This window comes from Pristiophorus japonicus, chromosome 16 (assembly GCF_044704955.1).
Source record: "Pristiophorus japonicus isolate sPriJap1 chromosome 16, sPriJap1.hap1, whole genome shotgun sequence".
In the NCBI taxonomy this organism is placed as follows: Eukaryota; Metazoa; Chordata; class Chondrichthyes; family Pristiophoridae; genus Pristiophorus; species Pristiophorus japonicus.
Window position 1 is genome coordinate 93,962,821 of NC_091992.1, and position 23,493 is coordinate 93,986,313.

The window sequence follows — 23,493 nt, forward strand, 5'->3', positions numbered from 1 at the left end:
TAAAAATGGTGGAGGGATCTGCGACCAAAGGAGCTTTTTGATCAATACACTGGTTAGCTTTCCTATAATCGACAGTCAAACGCAAAGTCTCATTAGATTTCTGTACCGGCCACACGGGGCTATTGGAGGAGCTATGCGTTTTAATAAGCACCCCTTGTTTCTCCAATTGCTGAATAACCGGTAAGATTCCCGCGATGGCAGTTGGACTGATGGGATACTGTTTAGTGCATGGAGGCTTGGTCCCTGTAAATGACGCAGGCTCCATCTGGAGTAGGCCACAATCGTTCTTATCTTTAGCCCATATTGGGTGTTCCTTCAATTCTTCTTTCTTCAAAGTTCTAATTGACCATGTCACCCGACCATCCTCGAAATGCAACGATGAATCTATTTGGATGAGAACGTCCATTCCCAAAAGGGGTTGATCTACTGGGCCTATCCAGATCGGCGTGGTTAGTTCATGTGGACCCAGCCCTATAAGTACCGGTGTTGTCCTTTTAATTTCCATTTTATGGCCCCCAACTCCATAGGCTGTACATGCCCTACCATCCAACGGCAAAAAGTCTCCATATTGTAGGGGTAAGCATGTTAATTCCGCCTCTGTGTCTAAAAGACAGTCCACATCCTTATCGCCCACCCTCACAGTTATATATAGCCCATCTCCCCTTTGTTGTATTAGTGCGAGGAGGGAGGCCAGGGTGGGCTCTAAACGTTTTTTGCTATCCCAAGTAACTCTTTCTGTTGTTGTATTGTCAGTCGCTTAAATGCTTCTATGAGGTCGTTATCTTGTGACAAGCCTGGCTTGTTGGCTGAATTGTATCCCTGACTGCGTCCTCTTCCCCAGCCACGACCTTGCTGTTTTGCCATGCACGTCTTGGCCCAGTGACCTTCTTTCCCACAATAATGACATTTTCCGGGTAATTTTCCTAATAACTGTTTATCGGAATCCTGGGATTTCCATCCCATAGCCTGTACAGCTCGGACTTTAGCTCCCATATCCCGATCTAATTGGTTACATTGATCCACCAATGCTGCAAAGGTAGTTCCTCTACCTTCCCAGTCCGGTAACACTACCTTAATCATTTTGGACAGTTCTGGCTTTAGACCTGCCACGAAAGCTGCTTTCAGGGGTCCAAACACTTGTTCATCCATTTCCTCATCCGTATTATTCATACCCGAATGTTCTAGCCACGTGCATCTAAACCGCTCGTCATACTCCAGGACCTCCTCTGTTCCTTTCTGTTGGCAGGCTGCAATTTTTCCCCAGTCTGTCTTAGCTGGACTGAAGGCTTGCAGCCAGTGTTTAATCGCTTCCCATCCTGCGTCTAATTCTTGCTCATTCTGCCCCAAAGCTTCATCTACTTGTGCAATTTTCTTCCCTGTGTTTTTGGCACCATTATGGTCAAAATTTGCACTCCGTCCCAGGGATGAAGTTGATATATATTTCTTAAGCGGTCCAATTGGTCCCACGTTTTTACTCCCCCTTTCTTTGGATTGGGCAATTCCTTGGACCATTTATCAATTTTCTCTGGGTCTGCCGGAGCATGAACTAAATATTCTTCGTACACCCTTCTTTGTTTTTTTGGTTCCGCCCTCATCCGCAGTCTCTTCTGATTTGACTACAACTCGTTTTTTTTTAAACGGGGCAAAGTGCACCCCTAATTCTTCTTCATCCTCCGACACTGTACTGTCGGAGGATTCAGAAACCGTATCTTTTCCTCGGTCGTGTCTTCGGGTTTGCACTTTTAATTTATCCAAACATGGGTACCCTGGGAATTGATCAATACATTTTCCTTTTCCTATTACTGTCTCTTGACCTAATGATTTTTTCCATTCTTTAATTTCACCTTTAAGATCTTTAACTTCCGCTTCCAGCTTTTCAAGTTCAAGCTTTTTCTGTCGCAGCTGTGCACAAACTGCTTGCAATTGATCCTTTGTACTAGTCAGTTCTCGATCATGTTGGGAATGCATTATAATTTCATTCCGGTTTCGGATCTGGCCCATAACCGCTAGGGACCATCTAGTTCGCTCTTTATTTTTCATACGGGTCGTTTTTCCCCAGACCCTTTTAATCTCGTCCAAGGACCATTGTCCTTTGGAGGTTCCGTACTTTTGTTCGATCTTAATACAGGTTTTAGATAAGTTGAATTGTTGCTCTATGTATTCTTTCAACTGTTCGAGAATTAAATCTAGCGAAACTTCAGGTGGTGCCTGCCCACCTTTAACAGTTGTAGGCAATTCTTTGTTCTTATCTCCTACTGTCATTTCTTTACTGGGGTCTCGAGTCGTAGGCTTTTAGCCGATCAATAGGTCGGTGATTAATTAACTAACACGCCGCCGAAGTTTAGACGTCGATGGGACCTCGAGCCAACTACCAACCGGAGGGTTCGCAAACCGGAGGCTTTCGGAATCGCGTAGAAGGAGAGGCGAATTTAGACTTTTGACCGAGGACTTTTTTTTAAAAAAGAGGTGTCCTTACCTCAATATGTAGGTCCGATGTCCAAAATTCAGTTTCTTTCCTCAGCGATCCTGTTCGCAGCGCCAAAATTGTTAGATCTCTTAATTTTAATGAAATACGAACTCCGATGGTAGTTTTAACTTTTTAATCTTGGCAGAGAGTAACAAGCTGCTGGCTGATTGCCAGTTTCTTTGTCTTACTGAGACACATGGTCAAAATGGCTGTATTTTATACCTGGATCAATTTACAGAAAAGAACTCGCCTTCTTTGACCTTATTGGCTCAATTGAAAGTCTTTTAACGTTTTATTGGCTCGCTACCCAAGGTCCGAAAATGTCAAGTTGATTGATGAGTTAATGCAACATGCCGAACTGCATGTTGCAGCCTTGACTCGGGGGTCTGTGAATTTTCACAGTCTGTCTAAATGAGCCTGTTTGAATTCTCTATCAATCACTTTTCAGAATAGGGACTAGACAGATCTTCAGGGTTCATGACTGTTCTCATTCTCCATGCTCCAAAAATTTCAGCCCTGCTGTTCATATATTATCCCACTCCAAGTCCTACTCAATCCACCATTCCGATCCTCACGTTGGTTCGCAGTTCCCCAATGACTCCAATTTAAAATTCTTATCCTTATGTTAAAAACCCTTCATAGGCTTGCCCCTCCAACTTTTATAATCTCTTCCAGTCCTACACGATCTGAACTCTCTGTTCCTTTGACTCTTGCCTCTTGTGCATCACCCCTTCCTTTCCCCCACCACGGGTGGCCATGCTTTTACCTGTCCATGTTCTACTCTCTGAAATTCCCTTCCAAAATTCCTCTGCCTCCACCTCCTTTAACACAATTCTTAAAAATCTCGTCTTTAACCAAGCTGCTCCAAATCTCTCCTTTGGCTCGTCATATGTTTTCTACATAGTTCTGAAAGAACGTGGGACATTATTCTGTTAAGGTACAATATAAATGAAAGACATTGTTGAAGCCGATTGTGTACATTTGCTGTTACACAGTGAATTCAGTATGGCCAAGGGACCCATATTAATTTGAATAATAAATAGAAAGGTGTACAGTTACTGTCGAGATTATTCTTCATTCCTGAGCAGCCAGGAGATATTGCAATTTGTGTGGCAAGCACTGCACAATCTTTGGAGTCTCCTGCTTTCTCTCCATTTCCTGAGACATGATCCTCATTTCATGCGCTTTTTAAAGGTTGAGTGCACCCTGCTGGGATTCAAACCCAAGATCCGAGTCCGACATGTAATCTAGACATTCAATTAACTGAGCCACTCAACCTGTCTCAATTGTCTATTGCCTGATGAAGAGAGCACCCCATGGCTTTTGCAAGATCACATTAAGCAGACATTTGAACGGCAATAGTGTAATGTAGCCAAGTTTGCTGACAATACAAAGATGGGAGGAAAAGCAATTTGTGAAGAGAACACAAAAAATCTGCAAAAGGACATAGACAGGCTAAGTGAGTGGGCAAAAATTTGGCAGATGGAGTATAATGTTAGAAAGTGTGAGGTCATGCACTTTGGCAGAAAAAAATCAAAGAGCAAGTTATTATTTAAATGGAGAAAGATTACAGTGCTGCAGTACAGCGGGACCTGGGGGTACTTGTGCATGAAACACAAAAGGATAGTATGCAGGTACAGCAAGTGATCAGGAAGGCCAATGGTATCTTGGCCTTTATTGCAAAGGGGATGGAGTATAAAAGAAGGGAAGTCTTGCTACAGCTATACAAGGTATTGGTGAGGCCACACCTGCAATACTGCGTGCAGTTTTGGTTTCCATATTTACGAAAGGATATACTTGCTTTGGAGGCAATTCAGAGAAGGTTCACTAGGTTGATTCCGGGGATGAGGGGGTTGACTTATGAGGAAAGGTTGAGTAGTTTGGGCCTCTACTCATTGGAATTCAGAAGAATGAGAGGTGATCTTATCGAAACGTATAAGATTATGAGGGGGTTTGACAAGGTGGATGCAGAGAGGATGTTTCCACTGATGGAAGAGACTAGAACTAGAGGGCACGATCTTTGAATAAGGGGCCACCCATTTAAAACAAAGAGGAGGAGAAATTTCTTCTCTTAGAGGGTTGTGTAAATCTGTGAGATTCGCTGCCTCAGAGCTGTGGAAGCTGGGACGTTGAATAAATTTAAGACAGAAATAGAAGTTTCTTAAACGATAAGGGGAGCTGAGTCCATCATCAGATCAGCCATGATCTTATTGAATGGCGGAGCAGGCTCAAGGGGCCATATGGCCGCCTCCTGTTCTTATTTCTTAGGTTCTTATGTAATAATGTTCAAGTGAATTTCCTGCATTTATTGATGAATCGGAGACAATTGAAGCAGAAGATGTTATAAACTCTAAACGTGATCGATACATATTTGACAGACGGAGCCATTGAATGATATTAGAGATAAAGTTGGATTGGGAAGTCTGAGGCATTTGGGGCCAACCCAATGAATAAAGATAGTCATTTCTGTCCCTGTCTATGCCTATTTTCCTAAAGGTTGAAGCAGAGAGGTTAGTTTAAGTATGACTAGTGATGCATATTGGGGAACCATGGTTTCCTAGAACTTGGCTGTTTGCATGATTCTGTGTTGTAACTTAATCATTGGGAAGTTCTATCCATAGGGAGCTTCAGGGGAATTTACCAGACGTTTCCCTGAAATTGGCCATAGTTTCTTCCCTTTCCACTTTTTTTTGTCTCCCCCAAGTGTTAGCATTATTAGCAGTTCGAGAGGGCTGGTGCATGAGGTTGCACCGTCTCGTGGAGACTGAGCATGTTTGGGCATTAAGGTCTTCTCTCACCTTTTCATATGTTCAGTAATTTATCATCTCCATGGTTGGATTAAAATAGCGAAGCTAGGTTAGTCAAATTGTTCACCTCAAGTTGCAGTTTTGCATTTATAATTATGAAGTGACAACGAATTTATATCAATGTAATCAAGAATTCCTCAATTTACTTTCTGCCTCAATCAGCTTGTTGAGGAAGCAGGGCTTCAAACAACAACAACTGATATTTATACAGCGCCTTTAATGCAGTGAAACGTCCCAAGAAGCTCCCAATATTCAAATGGGAGTTAGATATGACCCTTATGGCCAAAGGGATCAAGTGGTATGGAGAGAAAGCAGGAAAGGGGTACTGAGGTTGAATGATCAGCCATGATCTTATTGAATGGCGGTGCAGGCTCCAAGGGCCGAATGGCCTGCTCCTGCACCTAATTTCTATGTTTCGGAGAAATATTATGATGTAAAAGAATTTGACACCGAGCCGCATAAAGAGAAATTAGAGCAGGTGATCAAAAGCTTGGTCAAAGAGGTAGGTTTTAAGGAGTGTCTTGAAGGAGACTAGAGAGGTGGAGAGATTCAGGGAGAGAATTCCAGAGCTTAGGGCCGAGGCAACAGAAGGTATGGCCACCAATGGTTGAGCGATTATAATCTGGGATGCTCAAGAGGGCAGAATTAGAGGAGCGCATTCATCTCTGGGCAAGTTGTGGGACTGGAGGAGATTACAGAAATAGAGAGGGGTGAGGCCATGGAGAGATTTAAAAACAAGGATGAGAATGTTGAAATCGAGGCGTTGCTTAACTGCGAGCCAATGTAGGTCAGCGAGTACAGGGGTGATGGGTGAGCGGGATGTGATGCGAGTTAGGACATGGGCAGCCAAGTTTTGGATTGCCTCTCGTTTATGTAGAGTAGAATGTGGGAGGCCAGCCAGGAGTGCATTGGAATAGTCAAATCTAGAGGTAACGAAGGTATGGATGAGGGCTTCAGCAGCAGATGAGCTGCGGCAAGGGCAGAGACAGGTGATGTTACGGAAGTGGAAATAGGCGTTCTTCATTATGCTGCGGCTATGTGGTTGAAAGCTTATTTCAGGGTCAAATATGACACCAAGTTTGCAAACAATGCGGGTCAGCCTCAGTCAGAAGTTGGGGAGAGGGATGGAGTCAGTGGCTCGGGAACAGAGTTTGTGGCGGGGACCGAAAACAATGGCTTCGGTCTTTCCAATATTCAATTGAAGAAAGTTTCTGCTCATCCAGAACTGGATGTTGGACAAGCAGTCTTACAATTTAGAGACCATGGAAGGGTCGAGAGAAGTGGTGGTGAGGTAGTGCTGGGTGTCATCAGTGTACATGTGGAAACTGATGTGTTTTTGTATGATGTTGCCAAGTGGCAACTTGTAGATGGGAAATAGGAGGGAGGCAAGGATCGATCCTTGAGGGACACCTGAGGTAATGATGGGGAGTGGGAAGAGAAGCCATCGCAGGTGATTCTCTGGCTACGATTAAATAGATAAGAATGGAACCAGGCGAGTGCAGTTCCACCCAGTTGGACGACAGTGGAGAGGTGTTGGAGAAGGATAGAGTGGTCAACCGTGTCAAAGGTTGCAGACAAGAAGTACGAGGAAGGATAGTTTTCCTTTGTCACAGTAACAAAGGATGTAATTTGTGACTTTGATGAGAGCCGTTTCGGTACCGTGTCAGGCGCGGATACCTGATTGGAAGGATTCAAACATGGAATTGCGGGAAAGATGGGCATGGATTTGGGAGGTGACAACACATTCAAGGACTTTGGAGAGGAAAGGGAGGTTGGAGATGGGGCAGTAGTTTGCAAGGACGGAGGGGTCGAGGGTTTTTTTGAGGATAGGAGTGATGACAGCAGATTTGAGGGAGAGGGGGACAGTATCTGAGGAGAGAGAACCATTAACAATGTCAGCTAACATGGGAGCCAGAAAAGGAAATTGGATGGTCAGCAATTACATAGAAACATAGAAAATAGGTGCAGGAGTAGGCCATTCGGCCCTTCGAGCCTGCACCGCCATTCGATAAGATCATGGCTAATCATTCCCTCAGTACCCCTTTCCTGCTTTCTCTCCATACCCCTTGATCCCTTTAGCCGTAAGGGCCGTATCTAACTCCTTCTTCAATATATCCAATGAACTGGCATCAACAACTCTCTGCGGTAGGGAATTCCACAGGTTAACAACTCTCTGAGTGAAGAAATTTCTCCTCATCTCAGTCCTAAATGGCCTACCCCTTATCCTAAGACTGTGTCCCCTGGTTCTGGACTTCCCCAACATTGGGAACAATCTACCCGCATCTAACCTGTCCTGTCCCGTCAGAATCTTGTATGTTTCTATGAGATTCCCTCTCATCTTTCTAAACTCCAATGTATAAAGACCCAGTTGCTCCAGTCTCTCCTCATATGTCAGTCCGGCCATCCCTGGAATCAGTCTGGTGAACCTTCGCTGCACTCTCTCAAGAGCAAGAACGTCCTTCCTGCAATTAGGCGACCAAAATTGAACACAATATTCCAGGTGAGGCCTCACCAAGGCCCTGTACAACTGCAGTAAGACCTCCCTGCTCCTATACTCAAATCCCCTAGCTATGAAGGCCAACATACCATTTGCCTTCTTTACCGCCTGCTGCACCGATATGCCAACCTTCAATGACTGATGAACCATGACACCCAGGTCTCATTGCACCTCCCCTTTTCCTAATCTGCCACCATTCAGATAATATTCTGTCTTTGCGTTTTTGCCCCCAAAGTGGATAACCTCACATTTATCCACATTATACTGCATCTGTTATGCCTTTGCCCACTCACCTGACCTGTCTAAGTCACCCTGCAGCCTCTTAGCGTCCCCGTCACAGCTCACACCTCCACCCAGTTTAGTTTGGTGGGAATAGGGTCAAGGGAGCAGGAAGTGGGTCTCATGGACAGGATGAGTTCGGCAAGGTCATGAATGGAGATTGGAGAGAAACTGTAGAATGATGTGAGAGAACTTTCCAATGATTAAGTTGCAACACAGAATCTTGCATATGGCATTTCAATACCTGGTAGATCAGGTTAATGTATAACAATATATACATCAAATATTTCTGAAAGAATTAGCTTGTCACAGAACTCCTTATGGAAACCGGTAAAATCATATAATTTGCATTTGCTTTATGATAAAGTCAATACCTTGTAGAATGGGCTATCAAAGCTCATTTTGTTAAATGTTGCAAACTATTTTTCAAATCAGAAACATGCAGCTGACACTTCTGTCTTTGCCATGTCAATATCATACATGGTTTTGAAGAATATAGTTCCATTAGCATATACACCGTCTTCTAGGTCATGTGGTATATCCTTAACTGGATGTGTACTGTACTTTGAGCAAAAACTTTCATTCATTTCCAGTGTTGGAAATCCATTGATGGGCCAGGAGGATATTATTGGTCTAATACCGATACAAAATATTGCGCAATATATACAAGATACTGAATATATTTGTAATATACTACAGAAAACCTCTGTTATCTTCGATATAGTGGTAGGAGAGGTGTGAGTTCGAAGTCCTGAAGAGGCGAGGGCCCAGGTACAGCAGAACTGGTCTCCAGTCGCCTGGGTTAATCCTTGCCACTGGACCAAGACCTAGCTCTGTCAAGCCCGTGTGGTGGCTGGTGTGCGATGGACACCACACGTTAAATAAATCCGCGCACAGTCATCTTCCACCCTTCAAGATATAGTTCGGGATCTGGAATATTCAGTCGTTCATTGAAACACCTGTGAACTCATCCCTTTTTGGCGTCGAAGCAAGTCGTCTTTGTTTCGAGGGACTGCCTATGATAATGCTGATGAGTGATAGTGACACATTCTGAATGTTTGCAAAAGGTATAGAAGATCCACAGCTGAAAGTCACAATGTGATAGCAATGGGAAAATAAAATAAAAAGCACAGTGGGCTTGGATGATGAATTATGGGACTTGATTTTCAGCTGATCCATAATCTGCTCAAAAGTCATTATCTATATAGCACCATCTCAAGTTTGTTGTTCATGGTTAACATTAAATTCCTTGTGCATGTTTTGTCTGCAAGTATCATTGATATTAAATGACGTTGGTCCATAAATCTGAAATGTTTGTACATATTGTAGGAAACACCTTTTAAACAGTCTTCATAATGTGCTTCCCACTCTCATTAGTAATCCCGACTCTTTTGGTGTAACAATATTACATTTTTCTTGCACAAAGCAGTAACTGTTGTCCTTTGTATTTATCTCTCTTCTGCAGTATATACATTGTTGGATTCCCTGAGTATACGCAACCTTTGATTGATCATCTGATACACAATAAATTTAACCATTGGGATTGGTAAGAGAACCTAACGTGTTTTAGGTATATGTACATTGATTTTAATATTTGGAGAAAATGTATGGTTAGAGTTGGGGGTTCATGCATGCTTCTTTGTTGGTTAGGTACTCGTACATACCTACTTAAGATGAATAAACTGCTCCGTTTACATCTAATAATGCCCTGGCCATCTATTAGTTTCACTGAATTTACAAAGTACGCTTATCTTTGTTTCTGATGATGAAAAGGTTGTGATATGATGAGATCAAGATTACAGGAAAATAACATGTGCACTAAAGTAAGAAAACAAGGTCAGTGCAAAGATTGAAGCTGGAAGGATAACTGCATAGATATTACAGGTTGAACTTCTCTTATCCGGCACCCTCGGGACCTGGCCTGTGCCGGATAAGGGATTTTGCCGGACATGGGGAGGTCACATTAAATTGGATGGTACAGGTACTGAGCAAGGGGATATCGGGGCTGGTTGGCGTGGGGCTGGGAGTGCGGCAGAGAGATCGTGGTGCGGGGGGTGCGGTGGATTGCGGGGTCAGGCCAGCGATTGCGGGAGTCGGCAGCAAGGAAGGACTTCAATTTGTTCATGTTGAAGTGGCCGAGAATGGTGTCAGACAAGGGGTGATGCCGGGTAAGGGAGTCCCAGATAAGGGGGGTTCAATCTGTACTTGGAATATAGGAATTGTTTTGTTCCTCGGCATGCTAAAGCTGGAAGGTAATTCTCCAAGAATACTTAGTGATGGATCTTTCTAAATCTTTGAGAGTTTATTCAAATTAGTTCACTAACTGGAAGTACATGAATTTGACTATTCTGTTTTTAAACTTGTAAACATTCATTTTATGGGTGTGATCCATTAATTTTCAGAATTTAAAACATATGCTGTAATTCACTTAGCCTGAGGAGCAGATCAGACCTTCAAAAGTAAGAAGCTGACACTTTGTTTCCTTTGTGGTGTTTTGATGAGCTGAGAGAATACACGTAGCTGGTGGCCATTTTAGCAAAGTAGGTGGTCAGATTTGGCTTTTGCCTTTGCTGTTGAGAAACTTGGCAAGGCAGTTGGTGGGAAATTTTTCAAGACTATTATTCACTTTTAATAACAAGCACTGTATGTGACAAAGTTGTGTTTCATTGTATCACATTGTGACAGTTGCAAACAGTCAGTGTTTTTTCTGTTTTAGTAATTATGCCTACACTTTATGTTGATACATATTTTCAGTGTGTTGAGGGAAGCAATTTGTTCCAGAGTGCTATTTTTGAACGATTGTTTATTTCTGTATGTCTTTTTATGTCTACGTTTCTTTCAGTGCTTTTTATGTTTGCATATTTCTGTCTTGTGTTTGTATTCATGAATCAGACTTTATATCTTTCATTGCATGCCTGCCTTTGTCCTCCATCCCTTGTTCTGTCTGTCTTTATTGTGTTTCTAACTGCAGCTCTGTGTTTGTGCTTTTCTTTCTCTCAGTTGCTGTCCTTGTGTCTGCAGCTATCTGTGTCTGTGTGTGTGTGTGTTTGTCTCTCTGTCTATTACAACGTGGACACAGGCCATTTGGCCCAACCAGTTTGTGTCGGTGTTTATCCTCCACTTGAGCAAATAATTCTAATCACGTTTATCCACTCTGTTCCCATATCCCTTCAATTCATCCTCCTATTCAGTCATAGCTTGACTGTTAATGTACTTTCTGCTTCAACCGCTAACCCTCAAAGCGACACTCTCACAAACAGTTTCTCCTACCCTCAGTTCTAAATTTCTCTTATTTAATCTTGGTTTCTATGGCCCATATTCCTGACCCCTCAACTCCTGGAAACAGTCTGCATCTGTTAGAAACATAGAAAATAGGTGCAGGAGCAGGCCATTCGGCCCTTCAAGCCTGCACCACCATTCAATATGATCATGGCTGATCATGCAACTTCAGTATCCCATTCCTGCTTTCTCTTCATACCCCTGATCCCTTTAGCCGTAAGGGCCACATCTAACTTATTTTTGAATATATCTAATGAACTGGCCTCCACAACTTTCTGTGGTAGAGAATTCCACAAGTTCACAATTCTCTGCGTGAAGAAGTTTCTCCTCATCTCGGTCCTAAATGGCTTATCCCTTATCCTTAGACTGTGACCCCTGGTTCTGGACTTCCCAAACATCGGAAACATTCTTCCTGCATCTAACCTGTCCAATCCCGTCAGAATTTTATATGTTTCTATGAGATCCCCTCTTATTCTTCTAAATTCTGGTGAATATAAGCCTAGTCGATCCAGTCTTTCTTCATATGTCAGTCGTGCCATCCCGGGAATCAGTCTGGTGAACTTTTGCTGCACTCCCACAATAGCAAGAATGTCCTTCCTCAGATTAGGAGACCAAAATGGCACACAATACTCAAGGTGTGGTCTCATCAAGGCCCTGTACAACTGCAGTAAGATCTCCCTACTCTTATACTCAAGTCCTCTCGCTATGAAGGCCAACATGCCATTTGCTTTCTTAACTGCCTGCTGTACCTGCATGCCTACCTTCAATCACTGATGTACCATGACACCCAGGTCTCATTGCACCTCCCCTTTTCCTAATCTGTCACCATTCAGATAATAATCTGCCTTCCTGTTTTTGCCACCAAAGTGGATAACCTCACACTTATCCACATTATACTGCATCTGTCATGCATTTGCCCATTCACCTAATCTGTCCAAGTCCCCCTGCAGCCTCCTAGCATCCTCCTCGCAGCTCGCACTGCCACCCAGCTTAGTGTCATCTGCAAACTTGGAGATATTACATTCAATTCCTTCGTCTAAATCATTAATGTATATTGTAAATAGCTGAGGTAAATAACACCCCACTAGTCACTGCCTGCCATTCTGAAAAGGACCTGTTTATTCTCACTCCTTGTTCCTGTCTGCCAACCAGTTCTCTATCCACGTCAGTACATTACCCCCAATACCATGTTCCTTAATTTTGCACACTAATCTCCAGTGTGGGACCTTGTCAAAAGCCTTTTGAAAGTCCAAATACACCACATCCACTGGTTCTCCCTTATCCACTCTACTAAGTTACATCCTCAAAAAACTCTAGAAGATTTGTCAAGCATGATTTCCCTTTCACAAATCCATGTTGACTTGGACCGATCCTGTCACTGCTTTCCAAATGCGCTGCTATTTCATCTTTAATAATTGATTCCAGCATTTTCCCCACCACCGATGTCAGGCTAACCGGTCTATAATTCCCTGTTTTCTCTCCCTCCTTTTTTAAAAAGTGGGGCTACATTAGCTAACCTCCAATCCATAGGAACTGAACCAGAGTCCATGGAATGTTGGAAATGACCACCAATGCATCCACTATTCCTAGGGCCACTTCCTTAAGTACTCTGGGATGCAGACTATCAGGCCCTGGTGATATATCGGCCTTCCGTTTCCTTAACACCATTTCCTGACTAATAAGGATTTCCCTCAGTCCCCTTTCTCACTAGACCCTCGGGTCCCCTAGAAATTGCAGGAGGTTATTCGTGTCTTCCTTAGTGAAGACAGAACCAAAGTATTTGTTCAATTGGTCTGCCATTTCCTTGTTCCCCATTATGAATTCACCTGATTCTGACTGCAAGGGACCTACATTAGTCTTCACTAATCTTTTTCTCTTCCCATATCTCTTGAAGCTTTTGCAGTCAGGTTTTATGTTCCCTGCAAGCTTACTCTCCTACTCTATTTTCCCCCTCCTAATTAAACCCTTAATCCTCCTCTGCTGAATTCTAAATTTCTCCCAGTCCTCAGGTTTGCTGCTTTTTCTGGCCAATTTATATGCCTCTTCCTTGGATTTAACACTTTCCCTAATTTCCCTTGTTAGCCACGGTTGAGCCACCTTCCCTTTTTTATTCTTACGCCACACAGTGATGTACAATTGTTGTAGTTCATCCATGTGATATTTAAATGTCTGCCATTGCCTATCCACCGTCAGTCCTTTAAGTATCATTCTCCAGTCTATCCTAGCCAATGCACATTTCATACCGTCGAAGTTTTCTTTCTTTAAGTTCAGGACCCTTGCCTCTGAATTAACTGTGTCACTCTCCATCTTAATGAAGAATTCTACCATATTATGGTCACTCCTCCCCAAGAGGCCCCACATGACCAGATTACCCCTATACCAAGTTTTCATACTTTTAAACACTTTTACCACATCACTCCTTAATTTGCGTTCTCATGAAAAACGTCCCAATTTTGCAAGTCTGTTTTAATATTTATATTTTCTCATATCAGTCACATCCTAGTGAATCTGTGTTGGATCCTCTCCAAAGCCTCAATATCCTTCCCATGGTCTTGGGCCCAATGCTGTACACGCTACTCTAAATGAGATCTTAATGACCCGTATTTTGCGTCCCCGTAAGGGCAGCGCATGTACCGAGTTTAAAGCGCATGCCGAAACTTGCGATCTGTCAAGAATCTTCCCGCATCCGCAGCAGAGAGTTGGACTACTTCTGCCCTGCAAAAGTCCATGAAATTCTTACACCTGATAGAAGCTTGCAAACTGCATGTGCCACTGTGATACATGGGCCTCTATGCATAGGGGCCCAGGAGCATGAGTCTCCATGGATCCAGGACCACCAGGTAGATTTGTAGATTTCTTGCTGGTCAGAGGCATCCACCCACGGAAGCCTCGGGCTGCAAATTCAGGCCCATTAAAGTTTTATATAGGGCCATCATTACCTCTTGACTTTTATATTCTATACCTCGCTATTCGCTTTTTTCACAGCCTTATCAACCTAATGTTCTATGACCCTGTACTTCCAAGCTCATCTGTTCTTTCACAGCACCGAACCTACTTCCATTCAGATTATAATCACTGCTGTTTTTTTTTAATCAAAATGCATCGTCCTGGTATTGAATTCCATCTGCCACTTTTTAGCCCCTTCCCCTTTGGAAAACAGTGACAGGATCGGACCAAGTCAGCATGGATTTATGAAAGGGAAATCATGCTTGACAAATCTTCTGGAATTTTTTGAGGTTGTAACTAGCAGAGTGGATGTGGTGTATTTGGATTTTCAAAAGGCTTTTGACAAGGTCCCGCACAAGAGATTGGTGTGCAAAATCAAAGCACATGGTATTGGGGGTAATATACTGACGTGGATAGAGAACTGGTTGGCAGACAGGAAGCAGAGATTCGGGATAAACGGATCCTTTTCAGAATGGCAGGCAGCGACTAGTGGAGTGCCGCAGGGCTCAGTGCTGGGACCCCAGCCCTTTACAATGTACATTAACGATTTCGATGAAGGAATAGAGTGTAATATCTCCAAGTTTGCGGATGACACTAAACTGGGTGGCGGTGTGAGCTGTGAGGAGGACGCTAAGAGGCTGCAGGGTGACTTGGACAGGTTAGGTGAGTGGGCAACTACATGGCAGATGCAGTATAATGTAGATAAATGTGAGGTTCTCCATTTTGGGCGCAAAAACACGAAGGCAGAATATTATCTGAATGGCGGCAGACTAGGAAAAGGGGAGGTGCAACGAGACCTGGGTGTCATGGTTCATCAGTCATTGAAAGTGGGCACGCAGGTACAGCAGGCGGTAAAGAAGGCAAATGGTATGTTGGCCTTCATAGCTAGGGGATCTGAATATAGAAACATAGAAATATAGAAAATAGGTGCAGGAGTAGGCCATTCGGCTCTTCTAGCCTGCACCGCCATTCAATGAGTTCATGGCTGAACATGCAACTTCAGTACCCCATTCCTGCTTTCTCACCATACCCCTTGATTCCCCTAGTAGTAAGGACTTCATCTAACTCCTTTTTGAATATATTTAGTGAATTGGCCTCAACAACTTTCTGTGGTAGAGAATTCCACAGGTTCACCACTCTCTGGGTGAAGAAATTCCTCCTCATCTCGGTCCTAAGTGGCTTCCCCCTTATCCTTAGACTGTGTCCCCTGGTTCTGGACTTCCCCAACATTGGGAACATTCTTCCTGCATCTAACCTGTCTAACCCCGTCAGAATTTTAAATGTTTCTATGAGGTCCCCTCTCATTCTTCTGAACTCCAGTGAATACAAGCCCAGTTGATCCAGTCTTTCTTGATATGTCAGTCCCGCCATCCCGGGAATCAGTCTGGTGAACCTTCGCTGCACTCCCTCAATAGCAAGAATGTCCTTCCTCAGGTTAGGAGACCAAAACTGTACACAATACTCCAGGTGTGGCCTCACCACGGCCCTGTACAATTGTAGCAACACCTCCCTGCTCCTGTACTCAAATCCCCTCGCTATGAAGGCCAACATGCCATTTGCTTTCTTAACCGCCTGCTGTACCTGCATGCCAACCTTCAATGACTGATGTACCATGACACCCAGGTCTCGCTGCACCTCCCCTTTTCCTAATCTGTCACCATTCAGATAATAGTCTGTCTCTCTGTTTTTACCACCAAAGTGGATAACCTCACATTTATCCACATTATACTTCATCTGCCATGCATTTGCCCACTCACCTAACCTATCCAAGTCGCTCTGCAGCCTCATAGCATCCTCCTCGCAGCTCACACTGCCACCCAACTTAGTGTCATCCGCAAATTTGGAGATACTACATTTAATCCCCTCGTCTAAATCATTAATGTACAGTGTAAACAGCTGGGGCCCCAGCACAGAACCTTGCGGTACCCCACTAGTTACTGCCTGCCATTCTGAAAAGTACCCATTTACTCCTACTCTTTGCTTCCTGTCTGACAACCAGTTCTCAATCCATGTCAGCACACTACCCCCAATCCCATGTGCTTAAACTTTGCACATTAATCTCTTGTGTGGGACCTTGTCGAAAGCCTTCTGAAAGTCCAAATATACCATATCAACTGGTTCTCCCTTGTCCACTCTACTGGAAACATCCTCAAAAAATTCCAGAAGATTTGTCAAGCATGATTTCCCTTTCACAAATCCATGCTGACTTGGACCTATCATATTACCTCTTTCCAAATGCACTGCTATGACATCCTTAATAATTGATTCCATCATTTTACCCACTACCGATGTCAGGCTGACCGGTCTATAATTCCCTGTTTTCTCCCTCCCTCCTTTTTTAAAAAGTGGGGTTACATTGGCTACCCTCCACTCCATAGGAACTGATCCAGAGTCTATGGAATGTTGGAAAATGACTGTCAATGCATCCACTATTTCCAAGACCACCTCCTTAAGTACTCTGGGATGCAGTCCATCAGGCCCTGGGGATTTATCGGCCTTCAATCCCATCAATTTCCCCAACACAATTTCCCGACTAATAAGGATTTCCCTCAGTTCCTCCTCCTTACTAGACCCTCCGAACCCTTTTATATCCGGAAGGTTGTTTGTGTCCTCCTCAGTGAATACCGAACCAAAGTACTTGTTCAATTGGTCCGCCATTTCTTTGTTTCCCGTTATGACTTCCCCTGATTCTGACTGCAGGGGACCTACGTTTGTCTTTACTAACCTTTTTCTCTTTACATATCGATAGAAACTTTTGCAATCCTTCTTAATGTTCCCTGCAAGCTTCTTCTCGTACTCCATTTTCCCTGCCCTAATCAAACCCTTTGTCCTCCTCTGCTGAGTTCTAAATTTCTCCCAGTCCCTGGGTTCACTGCTATTTCTGGCCAATTTGTATGCCACTTCCTTGGCTTTAATGTTATCCCTGATTTCGCTTGATAGCCACGGTTGAGCCACCTTCCCTTTTTTATTTTTATGCCAGACAGGAATGTACAATTGTTGTAGTTCATTCATGCGGTCTCTAAATGTCTGCCATTGCCCATCCACAGTCAACCCCTTTAGTATCATTCGCCAATCTATCCTAGCCAATTCACTCCTCATACCTTCAAAGTTAGCCTTCTTTAAGTTCTGGACCATGGTCTCTGAATTAACTGTTTCATTCTCCATCCTAATGCAGAATTCCACCATATTATGGTCACTCTTCCCCAAGGGGCCTCGCACAACGAGATTGCTAATTAATCCTCTCTCATTACACAACACCCAGTCTAAGATGGCCTCCCCCCTAGTTGGTTCCTCGACATATTGGTCTAGAAAACCATCCCTTATGCACTCCAGGAAATCCTCCTCCACCGTATTGCTTCCAGTTTGGTTAACCCAATCTATGTGCATATTAAAGTCACCCATTATAACTGCTGCACCTTTATTGCACGCACCCCTAATTTTGATGCCCTCCCCAACATCACTACTACTGTTTGGAGGTCTGTACACAACTCCCACTAACGTTTTTTGCCCTTTGGTATTCTGCAGCTCTACTCAGATAGATTTCACATCATCCAAGCTAATGTCCTTCCGAACTATTGCCTTAATTTGCTCCTTAACCAGCAATGCTACCCCACCTCCTTTTCCTTTTATTCTATCTTTCCTGAATGTTGAATACCCCTGGATGTTGAGTTCCCAGCCCTGATCATCCTGGAGCCACGTCTCCGTAATCCCAATCACATCATATTTGTTAACATCTATTTGCACAGTTAATTCATCCACCTTATTGCGGATACTCCTTGCATTAAGACACAAAGCCTTCAGGCTTGTTTTTTTAACACCCTTTGTCCTTTTAGAATTTTGCTGTACAGTGGCCCTTTTTGTTCTTTGCCTTGGGTTTCTCTGCCCTCCACTTTTCCTCATCTCCTTTTTGTCTTTTGCTTTTGCCTCCTTTTTGTTTCCCTCTGTCTCCCTGCATTGGTTCCCATCCCCCTGCCATATTCGTTTAAATCCTCCCCAACAGCACTAGCAAACACTCCCCCTAGGACATTGGTTCCGGTCCTGCCCAGGTGCAGACCGTCCGGTTTGTACTGGTCCCACCTCCCCCAGAACCGGTTCCAATGCCTCAGGAATTTGAATCCCTCCCTGCTGCACCACTGCTCAAGCCACGTATTCATCTGCGCTATCCTGCGATTCCTACTCTGACTATCACGTGGCACTGGTAGCAATCCCGAGATTACTACTTTTGAGGTCCTACTTTTTAATTTAGCTCCTAGCTCCTTAAATTAGTTTCGTAGGACCTCATCCCTTTTTTTACCTATGTCGTTGGTACCAATGTGCACCACGACAACTGGCTGTTCTCCCTCCCTTTTTAGAATGTCCTGCACCCGCTCCGAGACATCCTTGACCCTTGCACCAGGGAGGCAACATACCATCCTGGAGTCTCGGGTGCGGCCGCAGAAACGCCTATCTATTCCCTTCACCATTGAATCCCCAATCACTATTGCTCTCCCACTCTTTTTCCTGCCCTCCTGTGCAGCAGAGCCAGCCATGGTGCCATGAACTTGGCTGTTGCTGCCCTCCCCTGATGAGTCATTCCCCTCAACAGTACCCAAAGCAGGGTATCTGTTTTGCAGGGGGATGACCACATGGGACTCCTGCACTACCTTCCTTGCACTGCTCTTCCTGTTGGTCTTCCATTCCCTATCTGGCTGTGGACCCTTTCCCTGCGGTACGACCAACTCGCTACACGTGATACTCACGTCATTCTCAGCATCGTGGATGCTCCAGAGTGAATCCACCCTCAGCTCCAACTCCGCAACGCGGACCGTCAGGAGCTTGAGGTGGATACACTTCCTGCAGATATAGTCGTCGGGGACACTGGTGTCGTCCCTGAGTTCCCACATGGTACAGGAGGAGCATAACACCCGACCGAGCTCTCCTGCCATGACTTAACCCTTAGATACACTTAAATTGGCAACAACAATGTTAAAAGTTACTCACTGATATAGAAGAGAAAAAAGAAAAACTACTCACCAATCACCAGCCAATCACTTACCCTCTTGGCTGTGACGTCACCTTTTGATTTCTTTCTACTTCTTTTTGCCTTCTCCCTGTAGCTGCACAAGTATGCCTTTTATAGGCCTCACCACGCTGCTCCCGACTGCCGCCGACACTGGGCCCCGGACTCCCTGCTGTGCCTTTTATAGGCCTCTCCACGCACCTCCTCGACGCTGCTCCCGACTGCCGCCGATATAGAAGCAGGGAGGTCTTAATGCAGCTGTACAGGGCCTTAGTGAGGCCTCACCTGGAATATTGTGTTCAGTTTTGGTCTCCTAGTCTGAGGAAGGACGTTCTTGCTATTGCGAAAGTGCAGCGAAGGTTCACCAGACTGATTCCAGGGATGGCTGGGCTGTCATATGAGGAAAGACTGGATCAACTGGACCTTTATTCACTAGAGTTTAGAAGGATGAGAGTGGATCTCATAGAAACATATAAGATTCTGACGGGACTGGACAGGATAGATGCGGGAAGAATGTTCCTGATGTTGGGGAAGTCCAGAACCAGGGGACACAGTCTTAGGAAAAGGAGTAGGCCATTTAGGACTGAGATGAGGAGAAACTTCTTCACTCAGAGAGTTGTTAACCTGTGGAATTCCCTGCCGCAGAGAGTTTTTGATGCCAGTTCACTGGATATATTCAAGAGGGAGTTAGAATATGGCCCTTATGGTTAAGAGGATCAAGGGGTATGGAGAGAAAGCAGGAAAGGGGTACTGAAGGAATGATCTTATTGAATGGCGGTGCAGGCTCAAAGGGCCGAATGGCCTACTCCTGCACCTATGTTCTCTGTTTCCCCTATCTTATCAATATCCTTGTGCCGTTTCCTTTGGTCTTCTAAAGAAGTGCATGCGTGGGTTTCTCCCCAACCCCACTTGGAATTCGTCTCGTGGTCCTCTTCCGCACCCTATCCAGAGCCTCAATATCACCCACCATGTGCGGAGACCAAAACTGGACACAATATTCCAAGTGTAGTCTGACTAAGGTCTTGTACAAGGACAAAACAGTATGCATTGTCTTACACACAATTATCCTATGGATACACTTCAACACGCTATTTGCTCTAGCTATTGCTGCACGGCATTGCTCATGTACCTTTATGGATGTGTGCATTAGAATGCCCAAATCTCTTTCTATCGCCACCATCTTTAATGCCTTTCCCTGGAGGGTGTATGAATGTTGAGCATTTGCCCTGCCCACATGCATAACACTGCACTTATCTAAGTTATACATCATTTTACAGTCTGAGCCCAATTTCCCAACACATTAACTAGGTCATTAAAGGGGAAGTAAATGCTAGGTCCACACTTTCTATATAAAGAACCTCTCCTATTTATTTATTTTTAACTGTATTAACTTTGTACTGTACTTTTGCTTCTCAAGGAGACACACATTCATGTGTCTGCTGTATTTCTAAGATGCTCAGGTGATGTAAGTTTGAGTTCCTCACATGCATCCCAGTACAACTCTTTTGATTTCACTTGGAGGCAGTGAACAGAAATTGAGCAACAAAAAAAGCACAAATTGTAATGTGCCAAAGGGGCATATCAGAGCCGATCTTTTTGTATCTCTAATTCACTCTGAAGGAACATTGAAACAGTATATTCTATTCAGAGCCTCAGCAGCTTTAATCTTATTTTTGGGACAGGTGTTCATCATACAATATTAGATAATGAGTTGCATTATGATTTATTTACAGTCTGATAGACACACGTGAAAAGGAATCCCAGAAATTTTCCCGTGGTTTGCATTAAAATTCGTCAGCTGTGGCTCAGTGGGTAGCACACTCGCCTCTGAGTCAGAAGGCTGTGGGTTCAACTCCCACTCTGGGGACTTGAGTACGAAAAATCTAGGCCGACACTTCAGTGCAGTGCCGAGGGAACACTTCACTATCGGATAAGACATTAAACCGAGGCCCCGTCTGCTCTCTCAGGTGGATGCAAAAAATCCCATAAGCACTATTGCGAAGAAGAACAGGAGAGTTATTCCCGGTGTCCTGTCCAATATTTATCCCTCAATCAACATTACAAAAACAGATTATCCGGTCATTATCACATTGCTGTTTGTGGGACCTTGCTTGCGGGCAAATTGGCTGCCACGTTTCCTACACTTCAAAAAGTACTTCATTGGCTGTAAAGTGCTTTGAGACGTCCGGTGGTCGTGAAAGGTGCTATATAAATCCAAGTCTTTCTTTCTTAAAAAGATTAAAGCATGCTTTTCTGTAAAATAAAAGATTGCTTTTCTGTTTTCGCAGTGCCATTCGAGAGCTTACAGCAAAGACCCTCCATAATCTTACTCCATATGCTCCAGAATACTTGGCAAACATTGGTGAGTGGTCAAGTAAAACTCATGTGTTTATTTCTAAAAATAAATAGTATTGCTTTTAACAGATATTAACAGTTGACTATACACTGCTTTTTTCAACTGTTCAAGCATAATAGTCAACAGGAAATTGTAATTGGAAAAATAGGTCTGATTCTCAATGTGAGCCCACATAGAAAATGCTATAACCTTTCATTCTAATCCTGATGTTGTTAAAGAACTTGTCCTGTTGTTTCACTCGGTCCAATAGCAAGTTTTATCACTGTTGAGTCCATCAGATCATCTACATCTGTACTCCAGTAAAACCTCTGGTCCTAATAATATGCCTCCCATTGTCCTCAAGATACATGCCTCTGAACTTATCTCCGTGTTATCCAATCTCTCCAGTCTCTTTTTGCTATTGTTCCTCTTTTTCCGATGAAAATGTGTTCATTATTCATTTGTTCCTCCAGAAAGATGATCACTCATATTTCAAATTATTGTCCTATTGCTTTTACACCACAACTTTCTGAAGTTGCTGTTGCCTTTCCATCACCTTGAAACTTCTGGTTTAATCCAAGATTACCATGTAATGTACCTCTAGACCTGTGCTTGAATATTTTGCCATTGGACATCTTAACAGGCTCTGGTACAATGCAGATCTTTGCCGTTCTGTCCTCTTCCTCACTGGTGGTTGGTTGGTGATCTGAAATGTTATTATGTTATAGTGAATCATGCCAGATAGTCTGTTACTGTATTATGGACAAGAGCAGGCATTGATGACGAGATCCAACACCACTGCCAGTGCAGCCTTTGGCCGCCTGAGGAAAAGTGTGTTTGAAAACCAGGCCCTCAAAACTGTCACCAAGCTCATGGTCTACAGGGCCGTAGTAATACCCACCCTCCTGTATGGCTCAGAGCTGTGGACCATGTACAGTACACACCTCAAGTCGTCGGAGGAATACCAGCAACGATGTCTCCGCAAGATCCTACAAATCCCCTGGGAGGACAGACGCACCAACATTAGTGTCCTCGTCCAGGCCAACAACCCCAGCATTGAAGTACTGACCACACTTGATCTGCTTCGCTGGGCAGGCCACATAGTTCACACGCCAGACACGAGACTCCCAAAGCAAGTGTTCTACTCGGAACTCGTCCACGGCAAACGAGCCAAAGGTGGGCATCGGAAACGTTACAAATACACCCTCAAAGCCTACCTGATAAAGTGCAACATCCCCACTGACACCTGGGAGTCCCTGGCCATAAACTGCCCAAGGTGGAGGAAGTGCATCCGGGAGGGTGCTGAGCTCCTCGAGTCTCGTTGCCAAGAACATGCACAAATCAGGCGCAGGCAGCGGAAGGGGCGTATGGCATACCAGACTCCCTGCCCACCCTTTCCTTCAACCACTGTCTGTCCCACCTGTGACAGAGACTGTGGTTCTCGTATTGGACTGTGCAGCCACCTAAGAACTCATGCTAAGAGTGGAAGCAAGTCTTCCTCGATTCCAAGGGACTGCCTATGATGATGTATTATGGAAGCCATTCGTATTACTTGCAATGAACAGGTCTACACGTGCATTCACTTAGTTGTGTCCATGATATATTGTGATGCAAAGTCACCTTGTACTACATTCACTAATTCAAACTCTGTCATTAGACTTCCATTAGGGCATTCTTTTCTTTAATTATTCACAGGATCTGGGAGTCGCTGGCAAGGCCAGCATTTATTGGCCATCACTAATTGCCCTTGAGAAGGTGGCAGTGAGCCATCTTCTTGAACCACTGCAGTCCGTGTGGTGAAGGTGCTCCCACAGTGCTGTTAGGGAGGGAGTTCCAGGATTTTAACCAAGCGACGATGAAGGAACGGCGATATATTTCCAAGTC

The 23,493-nt window shown here is 44.1% G+C and overlaps 1 protein-coding gene across 1 annotated transcript in view; it reads left to right on the plus strand.

Annotated features, from left to right (window-relative positions):
- tbcd (tubulin folding cofactor D) overlaps positions 1 to 23,493 on the plus strand; it is a 400,428-nt gene that overhangs the window by 238,572 nt on the left and 138,363 nt on the right. The window contains exons 18-19 of the mRNA XM_070857568.1: positions 9,516 to 9,596; positions 21,563 to 21,636. Of these exons, the coding sequence (XP_070713669.1) occupies positions 9,516 to 9,596; positions 21,563 to 21,636 (155 nt within the window). The remainder of the gene's footprint in view (positions 1 to 9,515; positions 9,597 to 21,562; positions 21,637 to 23,493) is intronic.